Below are 25,418 nucleotides of genomic sequence, written 5' to 3'. Positions count from 1 at the left end.
AATGATGGAAGAAAACTGCCACTGCCAGGAGAAAAGCAAGCATTTTTCTAACAAAGTAACTCTTTTCAGGTACATTTTATGAGGAAGCAGCCTTCCCAGGAGCTAGTGGAGGCGTAATTTTCACCTCTGCAGTTAAGATCATATTTCAAATTTGCACTCAAAGAAATAATTCAATCTCTTACATGTGAAAAAACATAACATCCTATCAAAACCAGAACTTACTCTGAATATAATAATTTTTCCTGAGAAAATAGAGCATCGGGGTTTGGGGGTTTCTTTATTAAGTGAAAATCAAAACAAAAAACCCAAGTTCTACGTAAAAGTCAGCACAAAGCATTAATCTTTCTGAGATCCTTATGGAACAGTACAGATGCTCTATTTTTTTAATAGAGCGCTAATTAATTTGGAAATCTTATGGGACTTTTTCAATTTTGCTTTCTTTTTTCATTACAAAATGTAACCTACTGCTCTATATGTTTAGTAAAATGTTCTTCCACATCAAGCTCCCTAAAATATGCCACTTGATATCACCCTCTTAACATTTGTCTAATCTCCCTTTTCCACCCCTCGTCTCTATGAATCACGTTTAAGAATAATCACTAAAATATACCTTCATCACAAATCTTCACAAGACTTCATTCACATCAACAAAAAGAATTTCCTACACCAAAACCAAAACAACATAAACACGACACTGACAAAGGGAAACAATTTACAAACACTCTACCCCTCATCCCTTCACAATTACACAAAAAAAAAATTCCTCACATTTACACTGCTCTCTATCGGTGTTCAGTCCACATTTTGCCCATTACCTCTCTCAACTACTGTCCTTATCTCTAATTCCTCAGGCCCACACTGGGTACCAGAAAGGACTGTGGTGGGTTGACCCTGACTAGCTGCCAGTTGCTCGCCAAGCTGCTCTATCCTTCCTCCTCCTAAACAAAACAGGAAAACATCGTGAAAAAAAGCTCAAGGGGTGGAGATGAGGACAGGTTATTCACTTACCAATTACCATCATGGGCAAAACAGACTTGACTTTTTCAAATTAATGTAATTAATCACCAATTAATCAGAATAGGACCCCTCCACCCGTTCTTCCCAGACTCCTTTATTGTGCTCTCTATAGTTGTCTTACAGAATTTTAAATATCCTGATTACTTCCATTACTAAAATTATTAAAATCATTAAAATGATTAAAATCATTAATAGTTTCATCAGTGTCTTGAAACATCAAAAGAGAAAAAACTCATACATTAAATGCTTGAGGTTTTTATTTTTATTCCACTCCCGCTCCACATTTCACCATGTTTTAGACCTTTTTCATATTTAACCTTATTTTAAATATGAAACACTTTGAAATACTTGATGCTGAATTAATTAAACCTGTGTATTTTAATCAAAAATTACTGATATATGTTCTCAAATCTTAATTCTACTTTCATGAGATTCTTTTATCTGGAAATTTGTTAGAGATTTACTGCCTTTCAATTAGTGGCAAACCCAACACATCTAAGTATTTACATCTATAATAACTGCACAAATAAATTAAGTTTTGGAGAGTATTTTATTTACAATTTTGAGGTAAGAAATTTAGTTTAAGCAAATCCGCTATTCAAAATCCGCAGTGTAATCCTGAAGTGTAAGTCTTTTAACAAGTTTAAAACCACAGTGTATGGGAAATGACACTACTCTGTACTGTTAGGAAAAGATTATAGATATTCTTTTAAAAACGAAAAAGAACAAAACAAGCGAAAGACATTTGCTTTCTTATAAAAGCTAAATAGTAAAAAGAACAAAAGAAGTCCCATTACCCGTGTTGGACTGACTCCAGTAGTGCTAGCAGTCAAGATTTCCTGTTGTGAATCGATAATATTTTTAATCTTCAAATCCAAATCTTGTACAACTTCCTCTACTGCCTGACAGAAAGGATCCCCATTGCTTCGGCCTTTTATCAAATGCATCTTCACTGTTGACAGAATTCGCCCCCCTGCGATTCTGAAAATAGGCACAGGGTCATCTCCACATTAATCTTGGCAACACTTTAGTATACCTATTAATGTTGAACATAGCCAGTCTTCACAGTTAATCAAAGAGAGCAGCTTTGATCTTTTAAATCAAACAGCAGTGTAGAAGTATTGTCCAACATAATAGTTTGCTAAAAAATAAAAAAACCCAAAGATTATAAGGAAAGGTAATGAATTCAGCATTTAATAATACTTTGAGCTGCAACATAAAACTAACTTCTCCTTAAAAGTTCAAAGAAAAGTACATTCTTTAAACCTACAGTTACTGTTTTGCTCATAAACTGTTAAGAGTAAACAACATTTTTCACTCAAACATACATTCCCATTTAATACCCTATTAAATTTCTGAGTCTTTTGTGCTTTGTGAAGGTGCTTCAAAATTCCAATCTGCTTTCAATTCTATTTAAATAGATAGCAATTAGACCACGTGAACATCACTGTTTGCTATAAAGGCACACTCTGATAATCTCTTTCTTCAGCAAATGTGTCTTAACTAATTAAGACTTTGTGAAAGACAGAATAAACCCCCCTGAGTTAAAAGCTTAATAATTTTACCCATTATCTATACAAAACATTAAGTATGTTTTATCGTTGCTTGAGCTTGGGCAAAGAAAATAAGGTGTTACAAGAACCACTCAACTCTCCTGCATCAGAACGTATCTCTTCCCAAAAGCTTTTTTTTTTTTTTTTTTTGGATTAGTTAGGTTTATAATCCAGATCAAAGCAGAAATGCAGCATGTGGACTGTAACCTAACATCAATATAGCTCAGACACCATAGATTTAACCATACTATGGACGGTCCAAAACAACTCCATATTTACTCACAGACCTTGACCTCTTGAGCTGCTACTGGCACTTACAATAGAATTTTTAGATACATCTATAATGCTGCAAATCACAGTTCTGTCAAAAACCCAAAGCAATGGCTTTATTACTCCAGGTCATACAGCCAAGAGTGACCTGATGACTTATTTTCGACTTCCTCTATGCTTACTGCTGTCCTTCACACTCCTGCCCAATTACCCTAAAAGATTACTTTGCAAATTCAAAGAAAGGTATATTTTGCAAACATTAAATTCTGAAGACGAATTTTAGAATTCTAGTTGGGAGAACCTCCACCACATGAAACTCTGCATGTCTACATTCATATAAAATATAAAATAATTGGGCAGAACTCGGTAAGAATAAGAATTGAGTCAGAGGAAAAATAGTTTGTTTATATTGTTTCCAGTTAAAATACATGGAGGGAACTGAGCCAGGGACTTTACTGTTTTGGCTTATTCTGGCTGAACAAGACTCCTGCAAATAACTTAGAAAACCTGAAGTTAACATGAAACTTCTCTTTTTTTTTCTTTTTTTCTGGGTAAAATCCAAGTATTTCCCCACAATTCTCAGCAATTCCACACTTTTACAGATTAAAGATTATTCAATTCACATCAGATTTGCAGGCTTCATTAAGCAGAAAAATTTACGCGTTGCAGAAATTTAGGTACAATGTAAGCACTTGGCCAAAAGAAAAGTCACTGTGTCAAGTCTCTCTGTCCACAAGTCAAGACCCATCCAGATCTTAGAAAGGATAGTTTAAAAAAAAAAAATAAAATAGATGCTGTTGCACCACTGCTCCAAACCCCACAATTCAATTTAACCACAAAAGAATGAAAAGTTCAAAGAGAGGAAAATAAAATCCACTGCAAGCTGTCCAGAGGTAAGAAGAAAGCACTGTTGAAGAAGAGTTGTGTTTCAGAGGTGCACATAGGAATTGTAGCCAAGTCTCCTGATGCTTCTTGCCAAACTGCTCTATTTTCCTCAATCCTAAACTTGCAGTTTTCAAAATAATATCCTCAAAAGAGAAAAGTATTGTATTAAATGAGGAGTATCTGTTCCATAAATACTGCGCTGAACCTAGAACTCCAAGACAAACAAGCAGGTGAAAGGATTGACTGAAATTCCCTGTGAAAACTAGGTTCAATTCTTTCTGTCTACAGATATATTGACCTTATCTACATCTTATCATTTCCACATATTTAATATATATATACACATGTATGTATGCTGAAAGAAAAATTATTATACAACTAGCACTGGGTACCTACATAGTTAATTAAGATAATCGCTATTCTTCATTTGCCTCACCAGCTGGAAAGGGTCAAACACTACCTTCTTCCATTACACAGTCTAAATTCACACTCTTTTTTCTTACCCACAACATCCAGGACTGCTGGGTGAGTGGATGAGGGAAAAGCATGTGATTGCACAATTAAAGACTGTGTTAATGTGTACATCTCAGGCCACTGAACTAAGACTTCACTAGCAGCCACTAAATGCTTAGTTTTACAATGTTGAATTAACTTTTTTTTTTCAATTAAAAAATTCACAAACATTTTAGATCAACTGACAGAAGGAATAACTTAACTTTTTCAGCTTTAACCAGCACTAAAAGAGTAGACATTTCAGGTGGGATTCAGCTCACCTATCTTGTAGCTAGAGAAAAACAGATGTCTACAAGTAGATAAAATGAATCATATGCTAAAAATGCCTTATTTGAACCAGTGTTTCTAAAGAGAGTTTAAAAAAATAGTACAATGTAAAACTCTACCTGTTAACTAGGCATCAGACAAATCATATCTTCTGTCACTGGTTGCTTCTACTAAAAATATTCTCAGATCTTGTGTCCACTTGAACCCTTCTCACCTTATATCATCTCAGTCCCAGCTCTGACTATTTTCACCTCCTTTTCCTTAGCAAACCATCTTTTTTTATGTAGAGGTAACTAATTTATAAGAAACTAAGAGCATGCTTTGTCTATTTGGTTCCTACTGAGATTACACTTAAACAAGCTCCTCTCCTTACCAAAAATCTAAATGGCATTGGCAAGAACTCTTCTTACAGAACTGAGGCCTTAGTATGAAAAACTAATATGATTAAGAGCACTTTTATTTATTTTCTAGAAATAGATCTTTTGTGGAAAAGACTAAAGTAGCATAAAGAAGAAAAAAAAGTTGAGGAAAATGGACAATACTCAAAACCCGATAAAAAGCAGAACAGACTCCTCAAGCCTATTCCAAGAACAGAAAAGAATATATAAATATTCTATTACACTAAGGTCAACATTTTAATTCATTCATTTCAACTTCAACAGAGGTAAAAAAGAGATGATAAATATATAGCTCTCTGACTTAGGCAGCAGGAACAAATATCTTACAACAGATCACAAACACCTAGTGATCACGGGGTGGGGTGGAGATCACAGCCTTTTTTCTTTGTTATGGATTTATAAGATGTCTTAGAACTTGATAAGAACTGAACAGTTATCTAAATTTTTTAATTTAGAACTATAGAAAGAGAGCAGCAGTAATTCCATTCTCAGACACAAAGCAGCAGATGTCAGCTAGGGCTTCATTTACCTGGGTAGAAGAGTGGGACGAAATTTATATAGGAAACTGTACAAAATACAAATGCTCCTAACAGAGCAGGAGCTGTGCCTTTAAAGCAACTCTAATGTGTTTTTTTCTAGTTATGTTATAGGAATAAATTAAGAAAATTAGTAGTTCATGTTAATTTAGATTTCAAAATTTCAACATAAAATCATATCAGGGAACTTATCTAGATATTGAATACATCTGCAAAATAAAAAAGAACTATATCAAAATACTTACAGTGTTTTGATGGGATTTATATAAAAATTCCACCTCAAACAATGGATGCCTGCATTATTACTCTAATTTCTTAAACCCTACAGAAGTTTATACTAGGTGAAGACTCTACCTTAGACCCTTTGGAGTTTTGCAGATCAGTAGATCCACAATAAAAACACAGCAAAAAAGAATTCTGTTGCTGCTGCTGCTGATTTTGCTGTATTGGCTAAAATTTCTCTTTTAGTTTGGTGGAAGAAACTGGAGAGGCTCTTCATATTCTCCATACCAAGCTATGCTACTTAAGTCTGGTGATAAAGTTACTGTAAAACTAAACAAGTATTCTTCCCAGAATAAGATTCTTGATAAGCAGCCATGGAATCCCATGTGAGAAAGTTATAAAAGGTAAAGGAGCTCAGGAAATTTGATGCTATTAATTATAATAACATTAATTATATTATACAAAAATAATACTACAAGCACAAGAACAGTCCATCACAATGCTTAGGGAAATATGTAGAAATATTGGTAGACCAGCTTGGCTCAAACAGTGAATTGATGACAGTTTGAATGCAAAAGAGCTTCACACAGGATGGTGAAGAAGGGATGGGTTACAAACTATCTAGAAACATTGCCTGGGCATCTAGGTTTGTTGTCAGGAAAATTAAAGCTCAGCTGGAGTTGAGAATCACAAGGAATGTTAAAGGAGCTTCACCTACTGAACAAAGACAATGAGGAACCTTTGTTGAAAGGCACAGTCCAAGAGTGTGGACACAGATGAAGTTGAGGGACTCTGTGCTTTCTTTGCCTCAGTCTTCACCAAGATGGTTTCCCAGGCCCCTGATTAGAGAATGCTTTCAGAAAAGAATTGTCAGCAGTGGATAAAGACCAAATCAGGCTTTACTTGCCAGTACTGAGTACATACAAGTGCATAGAACCAAATGGACTGCATTCAAGAACGTTAATAGAACTGGCAAATGCACTCATAAGACCACTCTATACCATCTTTGAAAAGTCATGGTGACCAGGGGAGGTCCCTGAGAAACAGAGAGAAGCAAATCATTGCAAAAAAAAAAAAAAAAAAAGAGACAGTCTGGTTGGGTGGACAATTAGATAAGGAAAAAAATGGTTAGATGATCGAGCTCAGCAGGTAGTAAACATGTTGCACTTTATCTGGAGGCCAGTAAAAATGGAGTACCATAGGAGCCAATCGTGAAACCTGCTTTTTTCTGTTGTCTTTGGCAGTGAATCGATGATAAAAATACATGCTTATGAAGTTTGCAGATGATACCAAATTGGATGGAACTGTCGATATGCTTGAGGGCAGAGCTGCCACGCAAAGATACCTAAACAGACAAAAGGAACAGGCTGACAGGAACCATACGAAATTTAACAACACATGCAAAGCCTTGGAAAGGAATAATCCCTTGCAATGATACAGGCTGGGGAGCAGCACTATGTAAAAGAACCTGGGAGTCTTGGTGCATGTTCAGCAAGCTAGCCCTGAGCCAGGAGTATGCCTTGGCAGCAAAGAAGGCCTACAGTATCCTTGGCTGCATTAACAGTAGCGTAGCCAGTAGTCTGAGGAATGTGATTATCCCTCTCTAATCAGCACTCGTTGGACCAAATTTAGAATACTGCATCCAGTTCTGGGCCCCCAGTCCAGGAAAGACACTGATAAACTGGAGTGAGTTCAGCAGAGGGCTGCCAAGATGGTCAGGGAGACATGCCCTGTGAGAAGCAGCTAAGGGAACAGCTTGTTCAGTCTGGAGAAGAGAAGGCTTTGAGAGGATTTACTGACAGCTTTCCAATAACTACAAGGTGGCAACCAAGAAGACAGAGGCAGCCTCCTCATGTTGACAGTTAGTGAAAAGAGACAATAGACATAAATTGAAACAAGAGAGGTCCCAACTCTATATACGAAAGAAAACCCACAACTTTTCACCATGAGGACACAAGCAGTGGAACAGGTTGCCAAGAGGGAGATTGAAAACCTCCAAGGATTGAGTCTGCACAAAGCCTGACTGAATAAAGTCCTGATTAACCTGAGCTGACCCCATAATTAACCCTGGTTTGAGTGGGATGTTGGACCAAAAACTTCCCGATGTTCCTTCCAACCTGAATTACTCTATGATTCTAAGTTTAAGGAATCCTATATACAATGTTTTGCATACACTCACACAACTTTCCAGTAACTTTAGACCACAAAACTCCAGTGCTGCGTGAAAGCTGTCCAATTAACTCAAAAATTCAGTACAAGCCCAGATAAAGTACAATATGCTGTCTCTCCCAAAATACTGCATCTCCAGATGCAATCACACTTTCACAAAGGCAATATACAAGAAATAGCATTTTTCCCTGTCAAGGGAAAGCTGAATGCACTAATCCACATGATCAAGGTGAGCTGTATAACTGCTACAACTGGCTGCAGGAGGCTGCTCAGGGACCCGAAATGCAAACCCGCTCCGAAGCTCCGCTGTCACTTCAATGGATTGAGTGAAACAACACGGGGAGCTCGAACCAGCTCCGATGTGAGCTGGGCGATGGTGACACCCAGTGGTCACCGCCTGCACCGAGGGCAGGGCCCATCTCCTAGGAGAAGGTGTGCTGCCAATCTCCCAACTTTCCTACTCCATGAAACCAGTATATACATGTATATGCACACCTCCCCTATAGGAACCATCAAGTGCAGCACCCAATATGGCAAAAGACTTCCCATCGTTCAGTTTTAAGTCACACTTTTACTGAGCTTGAAGAAAGTCACTCCAGAAATATATATTAAGTTCTTTTGGCCTTAAAGAAAAGAATTTCCAGAATGATTAATTAGTACTGCATTTTTTCATTCATACCAACAAGAGTTTTCAGACCCTAAGGTGTATAATAGTCATCCACTTCACTGACAAATACATTGTTGATATGTTCCTTGACAAGAAGCAGGCACAAAGAAGAACATCCAAGCTCTCCATTTACTGCATAAACATTGTCCAAGTCTTATATGTACAGTATCTATAAACAGTTTTAGCATTACAAGTTTTACAGCATCCTTAAATGTTAAGGAACGTTCATGTTACTGATTCTTGAAAGATTAGTGATTTCTTCTAATCTTAGACATCTGGAGAACGAGGAGAGGCAAACTTGAACTATTTCAGCATGGCAGAGATTTGTGAGAATGTTCGTTCTGCTCAGTGAACACACCTTGAAACTGCCAAAGTTCATTTTGTCTTTCCATTTCTCCTGCTATCAGGAGTGCCACAGTTGAAACAAATCATCATAATTTCATTAAATTTCCACTCTGTTTGACAGATTTTCCTTCCCTCATCTCATCTACTGTTAACTTTCTTAGCTGAATGATGGGGAGATGAGAAACACATTTTTTTAATTCTCCACATACTAGGAGTTACTTGGTTGCACAATATCTCCCACTATGTTCAGGATATCCTTGAGCACATCCCACCACTGTCCAGCATCTTCAGTTTGGTTTCCAGATTTCCAAAGCAAAGGACTTGACTGAAGTAGATGAAGAAAACATTTTTCAGCATGTGCCCCTCCATGTCCCAGAACTTTTTTAGCTACTTTGTAAATTGTGCAGGTACAAGTTTCATAACATCTCCACTGTATCAAGACGAAACTGAAATAACAGACTTCCAATCATTAAGTAAACAACCAAAAATACTTCAGTTTTCTAGTGACATAGCAAATACAGACACCTGGTTATTGCAGGTTTGCTAATCTCTGCATCAGAGAAGCAGCAGTGCAGCAGACAGGTTGTCCAGTTTGCTCCTGGGTTTCTCAGCAGGCTTCTAAAGACAAAGCAATTGAAACTTCTGTTGCATTGCTGCTTTTTTAACTCTGCTCTTTAGTTTGCAGGAGTTTTACAAATTTCTTGTGTAAAACTGCATCCTCTGAAATTCACAACAACTGCCATATCACAGGCAGGACACACAGACAGTCTTCCTTTATGTGACATACCAAACACTCAAAAACATCTTTTTGTTGACCAATGCTGTGACCCTCACTGTTTCTAAGCTGCATATACTAGATCTATAATATTGGAGAACATCAGCATAGTAATGAAGATTCTTTCAAAGACAGTTAACTGGTTGGTATATTTCTATAAGCACCGAGCTACATATATAAAGACAATATTAGTATTTTACGTTGAGAGGTTATAAAGCCCATCTAGAGAGATACTAGAAACACCACAGTACCATCAGTTTCCACTCAGGGAGACCACCAGTGATACCTGTATGTATTCACTCAACGTAATGAGTACACCAGAATCTGAATTTAACAAGTTTTATATCCCAGAATAAATGGGATAGCAGGTACAGCATGGAAAGCTACAGAATAAATATCTCAATGCCAAAAAGAATTTCCAAGCTCTAGAGAATTCATGCAATTAGAAACCGATAATTCCCAGCAACTATACCACTCTGTTTTTTGTCACATTTAAACATTCTCCCTTTTAAATATAGAGGGGTAATTAACAAGATGTAGCATTTTCTGTTATACTTTTCTGAACTGTGTATATCTGATAATGTGGTCTTTCCATCGTAAAAAGTAAGTTCATGCACATAAATGTTTTTCCAGTTCTCATTTTTTAATCAATGTACAGTGTCAGATATGATTTAAATAAAGAAAAAAGCATATAGTATACATTGAGCTAAGAGTTTTCTTTAATCACCAGCACAGACAGTACGTCTTTGGGATCCAGAATGTTGAAATGAAAGAACAAAGAAGCAGAATAAAAAAGTAAGAAAAAAACTGCAAAACAACTTCAGAAATACTTCTGCTTCTACATTCAATATAAACTGAACAGAAACTTAAATAATGCTTATGGTTTTGCTTATAACATTTTTTTTTCTGCTGTGAGGATTAGATTCAATTCAAACTAAAAAAAGAGTCGTTAGTATCAAGGACAGAACTATTACAGCTGATTTGCTAAAGTTTTGTATGGAAAAATTACTGATTGTAAATGAAAAAAATTACTAATTTCTATAAAGCTTAAGAAAATAGCTCTTCTGTCTGTAGCAATGCCAGCACTTATCAATTCAAATTCCTGTGTTACATTTACACTTCTCTAATTAATCATACATTTATAAGCCTGCCCAAAAGAGTAACTTCAGTTCTTCAAAAACATTCAAAATTAGCTACTCCAGCAGAGCCTTCCTAAGAAATTATTCATATGCTTCACTTATGTAGCTAAAATAAAGAAAAAAAGAAAGGCTAAATAACCAACATTGTCATTTTTTAGCAGCACTAAAGACTCCTTTACATAAGAGTAAAAAGAATGAAATGACAAAAAGTCATTAACTATCAAGAAGTAAAGCACATGTCAGTTTATGTACTTACCAGACTCACAAGATAGAAATCTTTGTAAGCTCATTTACAACTAGGGAACTAACCAATTCACCATACATACATAGATTTGACAAAAATCTAATACAAAAAAACCCCTTCAAAAAGCCATAATTTTACCCCAATTGTTTTTCAATTAGTTATATTTTAAAACAAGGTTTAATTTTCACTTACTCTGAATTATTTAATAAGTACATTATTTGATTTTCTTTTGTTCCTTCTTGTTGGAACACATGCACAAGAATAAGAGGTGCTCAACAAGACAAAAATATAACAGAAAACCTATTACCTGGGATTTAAGATTTCACCAAGAATTTCTTGCAGCTTGTCAATAAAAGTAACAAAGCTGGAGAGCCCCTTTACATGAGCTCTTAAAGGATCATATAAAGAAGATGCACAGTCTCTTCCTCCAAGTTCTACGGTTCGGATAAAAGATGTTGCCATCTATTAGGAGAAATATTCAGAAATATGAAACTGTAGACATACATGAACTGTACACATTTTGAAGTGGGCCTCTCCCACAGTTTTGCAAACAGTGTATAACAGCTGGCTGATAGCAGAAATAACTTATCTGAAATCAATAGAATGCCTCAATGAAAAGTTTTGGACATCTCACCAAAAATATTTGCAAGATCAATACTTAAATAGTTCAGTAGTATTAAAAAAAGAAAATATAAGCCAAAGTTAAAATGACCCGGTGAATTTGATATTTATATTAGCCCTTTGAAAGCTTAGAAAAAAACTTATTAAAACAGGGTATAGAACTCTTGCTGTTGATGCTGTTTAAACACTCATGCTGGCCTCACAAAAACTACTCTTATATTGAAGGCTGTCTATGACCCAAGAATAATTTTAAGATAAGCATGCAAAAGTTGACTTCAGTATTATATCTATTTTCAGAGATGCAAATAATGTATATTCAAATCTTAGGAAAAATGATGACAAGGCTTCTATCATTCTGAAAGTTCTATATATTTTTGTATGCTACAAAACAATGAAAACAAGAGATGTGTCAAAAGCAATATACCTTGGAGTACAACCCCTGAAATCTTAAGGTAACAGTCAGAACAAAAATCCTAGCAGTTGTTGAGAAAAGTGAAAGTAAAGATAACAATCCAATACACTTGACACACATTCAGTAATATTAATTCTACATATAAATTTTAATTTCAGACTCTGGAGCTAAATCATAAAGATCTTAGGACTGGAAAGAGTAAAACTGGAATTACTCCAGCAAAGAAAGTAAACCTGCCAGTATTCCTGTCTTTGTACTAAAGATTTCCTGTGGATCAAGTACACAGTTCATAGGACCTTGCCTTCCCAAGGGAAAATATTCTAGGTTTGCAAGATTTCTACAAGACAGAGATGCCAGAAGACTTCTTTACATGGTAGAGGAGTTTTCCTTCTGGCAACTGTGAAGAAGAGGTAGTAAATCCTGTCCAAACACATACAGGCTTCTTTTACAATGTTAACAGAGCATTAGGAGCTAAAATAACTAATACTTGAACCGAGATTTCACAAATTTTCTGTATTCATTAAACAACAAAAATGAAGAATGCAGCTGCTTCAGTGCCTGCTACATACCCATACTGTTTTATCCTTGTCTGCACTAAGACTACTCTGCTGCAAAAGTTGGTGATTATTTTGAGTATGAGGGACTACAGTGGTTCTTTGGAGAAAAAATTCTTATTTACCCTATCTGAACTACTTTTGTGATGGCCCTGTGCTGACTATAACTACTGCAAGGATAAATGCACCTCACATACCAGACTAGATCCTTTAGCAACAAGCCTCTGGGAGCACTGTATGTTGATGCTGTAGCTTTCTAAATTTGTATACAAGGGCATTGAGAAAGACTACGAAACTGTCTGCAGGGTTTTTTTTCTAGTTCTCTGCCTTTGAGACTAAAAATGAGCAGAAATGTACCATATCAATCTCATCTTAAAGACTATTTCAAGACTGATCAAGCTACAAGTGACTAGAAAGCATTATCCTCCCCAAATTCTGAGTCAAATCTGAAAAAAAATGCAATACTACACTTACAAACTTCGGCCTCTGTTCTAGTCTACGTTTCAAAGGAGGAGTTTTGTCACCAGATTGCTCTAAGAAAAGAAATTTCTTCACAGAAATACTTCAGGTTCCAGAAGTCTAAACTTTGACAAACACACATAAAAATGCTGGTTTACTATTTAACCAAAATAACTACAGCACTTCAAAACTGAAACACATTGTAATGCATCATTAATGGCTTGGTTTGGTTAATGTTAATACTGCACTGATATTTATTGAACTCAGTCTCATTGCTATACTGGGCTTGTATGATTGGGTTTTGGTAGGCAGGTGGTACAGGGTGGCTGCTGTGAGAAGCTGCTAGAAGTTTTCCCTATATGTGATAGAGCCGATGCCAGTCGGCTCCAAGACAGACTGAGCCCACCAGCAACAGCTCCTGGGAAAACCAAAACCAAACCAAACCTGCACAACAGCAGCCAAAGAGAGGAGTGAGGATATGTAAGAGAAACAGCTCTGCAGTCATCAAGGCCAGTGGAGAAGGAGGGGAAGGAGGTGCTCCAGGTATCAGAGCTGTGATTCCCTTGGAGCCCATGGCGATGACCATGGTGAGGCAGCTGTGCCCCTGCAGCACATGGGGGTCCACAGGGGAAGCAGATCTCCACCTGCAGCCTGTGGAGGGCCCCACACCGGAGCAGGTGGATGCCTGAAGGAGGCTGTGACCCCTCTAGAAGGCCAGTGCTGCAGCAGGCTCCTGGCAGGACCTGTGGATCCATGGAGAGAGGAGCCCATGCTGGAGCAGGTTTGCTGGCAGGACTTGTGATCCTGTAGGGGTCCCATGCTGGAGCAGTTTGTCCCTAAAGGACCGCATCCCATGGAATGGACCCACACTGGAGCAGTCTGCAGAGAACTGCAGCCCACAGGAAAGAAGTTTGCAGAGAACTGTCTCCAAAGGGAGGGACATGGTGGAGCAGGAAAAGAGACTGAGGAGTCCTATCCCTACAGAGGAAGTTCATTGACTCTGAAACAGGAGTTTCATTTGACACACATACCAGGAAAATGGACATTTTCTTCTTCTGTGAGGCATGTTTCAGGTTAGTGAAGGCTTCTCTACCAAGTCCTCTGTCAGGAACATTTAGAATATGAGCCAATGCCAGATCATCCTTAGAATTCACCAACAGGCTTAAATATGAACAGACAGACTTCTTTGCCAGGATTGATGCCTGTATAAGAAAACAAATTGGTCATCCCACTGCTAAATTATGTTCCATTTCATTTTAAAGCTAATTAGACATGTACTGATACGATTTCTGGAAGAGTAAGAAATTCACCTTGCATAATTTCAAAATGCTACTTTATTTGTGACGACTCTGGAAGCCTTGATGAAAAGCAAACATGACAAATAATCAAGAATTACATATACTATTCTTGAATATTCACAAAATATTTGAGGGTTGGATCTCTAGTTATTAAAATGGGCTATAAATTTCTAGTTAGAAATGTCTTCACATATATATACACCTTTCCTATCCCAAGGCAAATATTAAACTAAGAATTTGTCATTAACTTCAAATAGACTAAGATTTTAAACTACTTGGCAGCTCTGCAACAGATTCAGTGATTTTTTCTCTTGACTTCCAGGGGATTTCAATCAAAGAAACTCCACTGATTGAGTTTGGACAAAAAATTGTGACCCAGCCTGACCCACATAACCAAAATATACCATTGTAATTGCTAATATTGCAGCACTGTTCTGGAGCCTGCAAGAACAACAGGACAAATTCTGTCCCAGGACAGAAGAATTTGCAGTTTTCTACAAGCAAAGATCAAAAAAAGGCCATTAATAGAGGAAAGTACAATGAGAAAACTTATATCTCCTATGGAATGTCTTCTTATTCAACAGAATGTATACAACAAAAATGTAGACAGTATCAAAACCTAATATCTATGTGTGACAGCCTGCAAAGACAGACCTAAGAGAATACAAAAAAGCAAAGAATATTTTTACTGCACAAGTCAGAGCAGCAAGAAAGCCATTATGTTAGTGTTACAAGTGCTATTTAGGTGAGAGTTCAGAAAATATTTTCTTGTTCAGAAATATTTTGAGTTATACTGAAATATTGATTTGAAATTGCCACTTATGAGAAAAGCAAGTTTGGAAATGAATAAAGCTACAGCATTTCAAGCATTGTTATACAGCATTCAGAGGTTCTTATTTTGGTGGTTGAAAGGGTAAAAGCAAAGAACCCAGTACTCCCAGAGAGTCCTCAATTCCTCTACAGGGACAGCCAAACTTTGTTTGCTTTGCTACAGCTGCCACTTCAGTGGCTATTTAGATTTCTTCTGTATGTAAGGGAGTATGAGTTAACAAAATGAAATCAAAGAAGTTTAGTTCATTTTGCAGCATTGGGAAAATCATTTAACTCTTACTCAAGACAATGTCTGAGTGATGCTGTACGTGTAGAAAAATTTATTCCCTGGTGTTTCAATGCAGATTAAGTCTACATCAAGCACCTGCAATAAAAGGTCTGTCTCCCAGATATAAATTTCAGCACATAGCCCCGCACACACCTACAATGTACTCAAATCATATAGAGTTTGAATACACAGGTTCTATAGTTTTTAAACCAGCCACATTTGAATACCAAAATTGGAAAAGGAAATGATGCTATATTTTAATTTTTCAATATATACAGAACATTACAACAGACAGAAATAATTTTTACCTTCACATTCTCCTGGCCCTGTCTGTCAACTTGTGTAGAAGGAGTAGGAAGAACAGAACTACTATTTTCTTGCACATTAGTTATGCCAGAAATGAATTCCAACAGCTGAACCTTTAATAAAAAGATCAGAATAAACTTCAATATGAAGATGACTAGAAAGCAAGTGGTTTTAAAACCTGGTGTAAACCTACATCTCTGCCAGTTTGGTCATGTTTGAGGTTAACGCAGCCCTTACAACCTACTTTTGGTTTTAGTCTTTAAAAGTACAACCTATGTTTTGGAGAATATTTAATATCTTATGCCAAGTTTAGGAAGAGCTCATTAACCCACTCAAGTTCTCTGTCTTCCTTGTGAAAACAGTGAGGGGAAAAAACACATTAGAAAACCCAAACAAACAAAAGACCTGCAACAAACTGCAACAGAGCTGTGACTGAGTGGCGGAAGTGGAACCTCTTTTGGATTCTGAAAAAATCTAACTTGGAACTAAACATAATAAACCAAAGTTTTTGCTTAAAGAGCATAGTATTTTCAAAATGGGAATAACTAAAAATATTATGGCTGCATATCAACATACATCCAAAATTCCATGGCACGTGTTAATTACTAAGATTTATTCCAGTTTTACCAAGTTTCTACAGTTCATTTTTCACTTCCACTTATGGCAAGGAGCAATATATTCATAGAAGAGTTGTGGGACTCACTCATCCAGCAGGACAAAAGAAAGAAATAATTTTTAAGTAAATTTAAAATCTCTTTAAAATATTTAATAATTTAAACTCAAGTGCTTCCCCTATAGAAACACTAAGTAACTTTTATGAGTAACTCAGAGATCCTGTGTATAATTAAAAGTGTCATAAATCCATGGAACCAAAAATATGCCAAAACAACATCAGAGATCAAACAAACATAATACTTACAGGGGCTATGCTTTCATCTTCAGGTAAAAGTCCAAGACTATAGCACTTCTGACATATGTCTACTAGATCTAACATATTGCTTTTTGCTAAGAAGGTGTGATAGGCTTTTTTTACATCAGCATAATTTTCAGGTTCTTTCATGTTTTCATATGATAATCCCAGTTTGTCATGTAACAAATAGTTCCAAGTTTCCAGCACATCACTAAGTGATACTGTGAAGTCTCCACAGTGCTAATAGAAAATGAAAAAAAAAGCAAAAAATACTGTTTCATATTCAGCATAGCTTTAAAAAATAAATTTAAAACAAGTTGCATACATATTTTTGAAAAAACTATTATCATCTAAGTTTATAATAAACAAATTCTTACTTATAGTTGAAGTTCTTCCAGTGCTTTGCATCTACAGTTGAACCCTGTTATACGCAGTATTTGTTCCTGATCTTTAAAATACCAGATATGTATATTGGTCTTTACTCATAAGAAAAGACACCGAATGTTACAGGACTACTTCTTGCCTAAAGTTATTTATTTGCAGAAATAGTTTTCAGCATAGCAGGTATTTACTTCCCAAAGGCAGTAAACACAGCTCTCTTACCTTGCTTCAGGCAGTAATCTAGGAAAACATGTCAAAAAAAGCAGGTTTTTTTTTCCTGTGTTAGTACAGCTATACTTTAGCATAACATTGTTGCTAGATCCTTCTAATAAATACATTAAAGCAATGCACACCCATCTGTTACTAGCACCACAACTAATGTTAACTATTACAGCATAGACCACACTCATATCCAGCTTCTGGTCCAGCCTCCCTGTCCCAAGTGCCCCTCTGCCTTCTCCTCCAACTCCTTGCTCTTACCACCTTCTCTTTCACAACTAGACTCCTCATTTTTGCCCACACACTGCTCTTTGATCTATGTACCAGGCCCCACTTCCTGCTGCTAAACTTTTTCACCCAAGCTCCTTTTATTCGAGTTAGACCTCAGATTATGTGCAATAAGTGATTTCACAATTGCAGCAAATTTTCCAGTTTTCATCAAAGAAACAGAGTCCATGCTACTGGTGTCTAAAGCATTCCCCAACACATGGCAGCAAAAAAAAGCTGCCATATAATTCATCGTGTAACAGAATATAAATGCCCTGTAACCAAGTAACAAGCCTTGCTTTGCTATGTCCATAATGGCAGATAGTGCCTGTCTAATTAAACCCAGAAAGCTTTAATTCTATTTCATGACATTTTCACATTAAGCAAATTAATTACCTATAAACACCATTAGCAAGGGAACATAACACTAAACACAAAAACATGAGAAAGTCCAGTAATTTAAGTCAATCCAACCCAAATGATCCCCCCTTAGGGTTCCAGCATATTTAGTACAACTTTCCCAATAGATCTGGTTAAATACACGATTCCAAAATCCTGAAAGTCAATTATTTTGATATTGTCTAGGAAAAAAACTAGGAGTGAAAATGAGAGTACTCATACATATTACTTTCAGAGCACTTTTTGCCTTCTAATTTGTGCACGGGTTATGATAAATCAACTCTATGAACTTACATGCTATTCCACATATCACCAGAATATTAAAATGTCATGTATGTTTTCTGAAAAGCACTTGACTTGCATTTCAGCCTCTCGAAAAATTAAACATGTAATCATATTATAATCCAATTTAAACAGATCAAAACAGCAGTAGATTGGGAAAAAAAATGTTTTCTCACTTTGTTTTGAAACAAAATCCTCCAGAAGTACTAAGTTAAAGCACTACTTCATATAGTATCTAATAAATCAAAACCTTTCCTCACCAGATCAAGGGCTTGCAGAGATTAACAAAGTTTATATTAGTGCTGCAAAAATATTTTAAATACAAATAAAATTGCATTCCAGATACTAACCTTCGTGATCAGGTGTTCACTGTGATGCTGTATTCTATTACTTAGACAGTCCATTGGTCAAGTATCTGGTTTTAAAATTAATTAAAGAAATAATGTACTGATTTGCAGTAAGCATATGTCAGCTGGCTCATAGCTTAAGGAAGTTCAAAAAGCCCCATGCTTTCATTCCATTATAGGCACGGCAAGTACTTTGTTTCATATGCATAGAACCAATAAGATATTATTGGTTTCATTCAGTTCACTTCCAGATAGGGCCATATGCTAAGTTTCCTTGGACTCTTATATTAGAATATCTGAAATCCAGTAGCAACATTACATGCCTAAAGACACCATTTTTTAGTATTTTTGTAGGTATTGCAAGCTTTCTAGGGCTAACTACATAGCAAATCAACTTGTTTCACTTTATTTTGACAGAAAATTGTTTTAAAAAACAGAAAGTTGTGTATTTCAGCAATAACATGTTGTCTCCCACCTTCCCCAAACATATGGCCACTAGCCTTTTTTGGAATATATGTGTAAAAGACTGCTGTGCTTAACCATCACCCACGTGTTTTCTCTAGTTCTATTATTTTTAGGCATGCTCCTAGACTGCAGTATTGTTTCTGGCTTTGTCCTTGAGTTTCTGTGAGATTCTGCAGTCTTGTCACCTCCAGTCCTACTTAGCCTTCGTTGCTTGCATACACTCTCACACAGAGAGGTTCCCAAACAGTGGTATAAAAAGCTCATTGAAGTAGTATAAAGCAGCATTTTGACTAAGTATCCTGTAACAGTAAATGTTGACATTGCCATGCAGAGATTTAGAAACTGGTTCATATAAACACAAGTGTATGGACATCTGACAGTTGTTATATTGCAATCTGCAGAAGCAGTGAAGGTATAGGTCAATATTCCAAGCTTAGAGGAATTACAGTATTACTTGGCATGGGTACCGAAGACCTTCTTTTTTGTTTTGGGAGGAGGGGGTGGGTGTGGACGGGGGGGGGGGGGGGTGTCAAGGGAAACAGCACCAGGGTCAAAGAAAGTAGAGGTCTTCTCTGTTTAAGGAGGACTAGAGAGCTACTGTATGTACGGGTCAATAGAACAGCAGTTGCAACAACAGAATCATGAAACAGGCAAAGTAAATATTGTAGTCATCCAACCAACAAAACAGTAATTTCTGAAGTCAACTACAGTGGTAATAAAAAACATGACCGAAAATTTAGAACCCACCCACACCACATCCATGCTCCCCCCTCTACCCCTCAAAACAGACACCTGTAATACTATAGAGGAGGGGTGGGAGGGAGAAGAAGACAAAGTCCTATTGATAAGTTGGGGGAGATGCCTCAAAATTTAAGTAGCACGAGTTTTTTGACACAGTTAAAACAACTCCAGCCGTTAAGCAACACAAAAATACAAGAAACAATAACTTAAATATTTATGATTTGGTTACAGAGGTTATGGGACTACAGTAGAACAGTCTCAGTATGTCATTTGCTTTTTAAAAAAAATCCAATTAAATATTTATTACTGCAACCTTTTTTCTGAAGAAGAGCCTGCCCCTTGTAGAGGTGATTACTCAGCACTGGTGGGACCACATTCAAGTACTGTGACCAGTTCTGGGCTCCTCAGCACAAGGGAGACACACTGACAATACTGGAGGGAGTCCAACAAAGCTCAGTTAATCATCTACAAAGATGATTAAGGGACAGGAACACCTCAGGTATGAGGAAAGGCTGAGAAAGCTGGGGCTGTTTAGGCTGGAGAAAGGAATGCTCATGGAGAATCTCAATGCATATAAATTTCTGAAGGGAGGGTGCAAAGAGGATGGAGTCAGGCTTTCTTAAGGTGTCCAGTGGTAGGACCAGAAGTGATGGGCACAAAGTGAAGCACACACGGGTTCCCTATGAACATCAGGAACATCAGGAAACGCTTTTTTACTTTGAAATATTGGCACAGGTTGCTCAGGGAGGCTATGGAGTCTCTATCCTCAGAGACACTTAAAAGACATCTGGGTAACTGAAAGTCCTGGGCAACTGGCATTGCCAGGTTGTCCTGCTTGAGGGAGGCTGGATAAGCTGAGTTCAGAGGTCCCTACCAACTTTAACCATTCTGTGAAAAATTATTCATACTGAAGAACAGCCAAGACAATGTCTCTTGGTAGCATCATTACAATATGTTACAAGCAACATATTATATATAATTGCTTCCAAGTTGGTAGGAGAGTCTCATTACCAAAGGGGAGACAGATACAACAGTTCAAGGGACTAACGCTGTTAACCAACTCTGCATTTTTCTTCATTTGCCAACATGGAAACAGGACAATTTGGGAAAATCATTTCAAGAAATACAAGATACTGAGCAGAACATAACACTCTTCAGTCAGCATACAAAATGCACTCACAGAAGCACAGAGTAGAACCAAACCACACACCAAAACTGCCTTTGTACAGACCAGAAATATACAAACACAAATTTCCAAAGGGAAAATGTATTTCTAAAATTAACATTAAAGAACTTTTTCTGTCAGTATCACAGCTCTAGTGCTAGAAGAGATTTACAACACCTATAAGAGTAGTCTGAGAATTTAAACTCACAGTTTCAGGAAAAATAATTGTTTTATACATTTTGGTTTTCCCTGCTTCTAGGTAAAACAACCATGGTCTGAAAACGACAAGCTAATTATTTGACCTAATAATCTATCTTCTACCCCTTCTGATCCACAAGTGCAAATACACTCAAAACAATTAGCCTCAACTGAACTTCATTTTGAAAACTGTTATTTCTATTTCTAACCTTAAGAAAGGTTCTTCTCTTGAAAGTGTTCCTATATTTTAGATCTATACTAACAAATCTAGGTATTTGCTTTCTCTACAGACCTTATGTCACTTGTCTTTATGCCATATGGCCACGACTGTGGTACAAAACAAAGTATTTTCAGAGGAATTCGAGGCATAGATTTTCTTTTTTCTTTCATCCCTGCTACTTGATCAGTGTTTATCAGACTGTTTGCTACCCTCATTCTGGTGAAATTTAAGACTAACAGATTATCAAACTTTTAAAATTTCCAGGAGTTCTTCAAAAAGCTTTGTTATTTTTCATTTCTCCTGCAGATAGAGATAACAGTTAAAACACCAAATTCATTAAAATTGTCCAGTCTGATAAAGAAAGAAAATAGGTTTTTTTGCTGTTTGTGGTAGCTTGGATTTTTGGTTTGTTTTTTTTTTTCCACTAGAGCCAGTCAATAGCCTATTAGCACAATTATTTTTATTGCAGTAATTGACTTTATTATTACAATAGATGTCCATCCTACAGGTGTTACACTAATAATACAAAATTATTGTATTTAAATCAGAGACCTAACAAGGAACATGCCTACAGCTGTAATGCTTTACATCTAAGTTTGAAGTTTCAGTGCCGAACAAAATAAAAGAGACACATTTTAATCTAACACTATGAACATATACCCATCTGAAGAAACTGAACATCAGAGGTAGCACGTGCAGATGTTAAAATAGTTTTAATTCACACATACGGTTTATATATACCAATAATTTGTCTTATTAGACCAATTAGTATAATCAGAAAAACCAAATCAGGTTCTGAACATTTAGTCTTTCTTCAGCTCTGAAGTAGAAGCTATATATTTTAAAATTCAATTACTTGAAAATAACTGTTATAATTTTTGTTAGATCATCTCTGAAAGAAAAGATACTTTTGGAAAGGAGGAATCTTCACTGGAGGAAAAAGGAAATAATTGAACAAACTAGTTACCTCTAGTAGAAGGGAAAAACTTACTGTAAGCTGTTAGGAAACAAGGAGTAACAAACCATAAAAATATCATCTTTTTCATGTCTGTAACTTTTTGGCATCCAACAGAACACATTTTAATTCTCAGAGTTGGCTTTGGAAAAGTGTTTGTAGCTTTCTCTTAGAATGACAACAAATATGACAAACAGTGATTGCCTCCATAGGTAATTAGTTTTCCAGGAGTTCATTTTGATGCACACATGCTAATCTTCCGATTTTACCTACACAGGTATTGCGAGGACATCAGGCCCCTGGTTGGAATATTTTACATTTTATGGAGTACAAATGTAGAATCCTGGGATTCTAATGTTTTTGATGCAACATTTATTACATTGGAGATGAATTGTCTAGTTTTATACTTAATGTTTAGACAAGACATACCCCCAGTCTGCACATTTTAGACTACAAAGTTTTTTCTGGTGATGAACTCAATTACACTAAAAAGTGGTTCTGGAAATATTTCCTCGGAGATATAATCTTCTTCCAGTACAAGTGGCAATTTTTTAAATAATATGTTGCAACTAGGCATACACAGACTGAAGAAGGTTTTCTGTTTGTTTGGGTTTTTTATTGGTTTGGAGATTTGACTTTGGCATGGTTTTGTCATTTGTGCTGTGTTTGTTGATTTGGTGTGTTTGTTTTGGTTTTTCAAATTAAAGATTTGTACTCCATGTTTGATTTACTTTGCAACATCTGGGTAAGTCTTCCAACAACGGACTTATTATTTTCATCAATAATTAGGTTCATTGATCCCAAAAGATATCTTTAGGTTATGAAAACGAATATTGCAATAGTTCTTATTAGATGAAACACATGCAAAGGTCTGATTGTATGTTGCAACTGTATCTGATAAGTTTCAGATGACTGCTAATGCCCAACTGCCCTGCTTTAACAAGCCACAGTGCCTCTTTCAGAGGCACCTCAGGGTTACACCTCCTCTTCATCATTTGACAGACACCTCTTGTACAGATGCAAAGAAAGGCATATAATTCCTACTGGTACAGGGTGCACACTCACAACTTATATGTCCGTATAGGTCTTCATCTGATGAGTGTCAGAAAAAATGGCAGCTAAAAATGGAATGTTGCAAGTACAGCTCATGCAGACTATACCAAATCAGTTTTGTACTGATATTCTTCTCATGCCATTCCAAAGAAGTTTTGGAGCACTCAGAAAAAAGATGTATCCCAAATGCCATAGTTCTCCCACCCCGACCTACAGCACAAAAGAAACATGGAAATTTTGATGGAAATAAACAGAAGCTACATGATCAGCAAAAATATGCTGTTTAACATTAAATTCTGGAGCTCAAGTATACACTTAATGGACTTCCAACCTCCCATCTGTCTTGCAGTTCTTTTTCCTAAGTCCTGATTCAATAATCATATTAATTTTAGTGCCTTGCTGCATCTGACCCTCAGATGCATCCTGTTTTAACAAACAGCAATGAAGTGACCAAAACTGCCATTTCATGTGGGTGCCTAAGCAGTAAGTGAACCAAGTTGAAGTATCAAGAACATACTGAAAAGAATGCTAACCTGTTTATTGACTTCAGCCATGGACAGTTGCAATGCCATCAGCATGCAGTCTGCTCCACACACTGTAGTCCTTTCAGAGTTTGAAAATAAACGCCATTGCCTTCTGAAACACTTGACCAAGGTTAAAATTTTTTGCTGGAAAGTAATCATTGTCTAGAGTAGAAAACAGAGATAATCAAGAGAAAAATGAATATAACTATGCAAGAAGCATATGCATGACTTCACCTTCCAATAAGCTGTGCAAATTGTATTTTCTTAAAGATCAAGTTCCTTCAAGAAACTCTTTCCACTTAACCAGAGTTGCCTCACTGTGACAAAGCAACTGTGAAGATAAGGGGTTAAAAGTATGTCACACCTTCATGAAGATCCCTCTTGTACATTATACCAACATAAAAGAATGTTATCACAAATATGACAGTCTTTTTGTCTCCAAAAGTAGCTTCAGAATGTCTTCTGTAGTTTCTGCATTCACTATACATTCAGATCAGGGTATATGGGGATGTTTTAAACCTGGAAAAAGAGATTTAGTATTTCTAAGACTTACTAACTAAGATAACTCTAAATACATTTGTTACCTACGTAGTCTTTATTTTTTTATTTTTTTTTTTTAATTCTGTAAGTCTTTATCTCCCCTATTTCCTCTGACAATAATTGGACTACTCCATGCTTTGGTCTCTTTCACCTTCTTGCGTTTGTCAAGACATAGGTAGTAGACACTTGTAGTAAAAATTTGCCTTTAAATTTGTTCTCTTCTGAAACAAAGTTCCCTAACACCACAGTGACAGCAGAGGAGCAATACCCATACCGCTTACTTCCAGAACACAAACCCAATTGTTTGCTTTATTTCACCTAGCTAAGGCAGAGCTCACATTGGGCTTGTTCTTTGGTGATTGGCACGACTGGAAAAAGGGATGAAGCATGTGCGAGCGGCAGGGAAAGCAGGAGACATCAGGCAACAAGCAAGACTGCAACAGCAACTACACCTTCTCACTCTCCAAAACCTCTGAAGAGGACAACCTACTTTATTGTTTTTACGCTGACATGAAGTCACATGGGGACCACAGAGATCTGAAACAGCTGTGTAGCTGCAAGTCAGTGTGGGACAGATTTAAAACCTCTCCGGAGTCTTTTCTCTTTCTCCCTGCTCCGAGAGGTTTCCAAGGGACAATACCTGCCACTCCGAGCAAACTCCCGGGCAAACAGCCTGAACAAGCCAAAAACCCTGCGGAGCAACCCCTAACCCCCGAGAGCCGGCATCGGCATCACCAGTACCGCTGCCCCAGCCGAAAGCTCCCGCTGCGCCCGCCCCAGGGAGCCCCTTCCCCTTCCCACGGTCCCGCCCCGGGAACAGCCGCGACCCCCGCGCCGCTCCCGGAGCGCCTTTACCCCCGAGCCCGGGCCGGCCGGGGCGCTCCCGCTCTGCCGGCGGCGCTCCCTGCGGGAATGTGGGCGCTCCCTGCGGGAAGCGTGGGCGCTCCCGGAGTCCCGCGGGCTCCGTTCAAATCCGCCGCGCTGCCCAATGGGCGCGGGCGCC

General features: G+C 37.2%; 1 protein-coding gene across 1 annotated transcript in view; it reads right to left on the bottom strand.

Moving 5' to 3' along the window:
* PARPBP (PARP1 binding protein) overlaps positions 1-25,364 on the bottom strand; it is a 42,196-nt gene extending 16,832 nt beyond the window's left edge. The window contains exons 1-7 of the mRNA XM_064654824.1: positions 25,271-25,364; positions 23,885-24,037; positions 16,669-16,899; positions 15,752-15,862; positions 14,078-14,248; positions 11,308-11,462; positions 1,815-1,998 (exon numbers count right to left, since the gene is read on the bottom strand). Of these exons, the coding sequence (XP_064510894.1) occupies positions 1,815-1,998; positions 11,308-11,462; positions 14,078-14,248; positions 15,752-15,862; positions 16,669-16,899; positions 23,885-24,034 (1,002 nt within the window). The 5' untranslated portion in view covers positions 24,035-24,037; positions 25,271-25,364. The remainder of the gene's footprint in view (positions 1-1,814; positions 1,999-11,307; positions 11,463-14,077; positions 14,249-15,751; positions 15,863-16,668; positions 16,900-23,884; positions 24,038-25,270) is intronic.
* Between the last annotated feature and the right edge of the window lie 54 nt (positions 25,365-25,418).

Source organism: Pseudopipra pipra, chromosome 5 (assembly GCF_036250125.1).
Source record: "Pseudopipra pipra isolate bDixPip1 chromosome 5, bDixPip1.hap1, whole genome shotgun sequence".
Lineage (NCBI taxonomy): Eukaryota > Metazoa > Chordata > Aves > Passeriformes > Pipridae > Pseudopipra > Pseudopipra pipra.
This window is presented reverse-complemented; position numbering and strand designations above follow the sequence as displayed.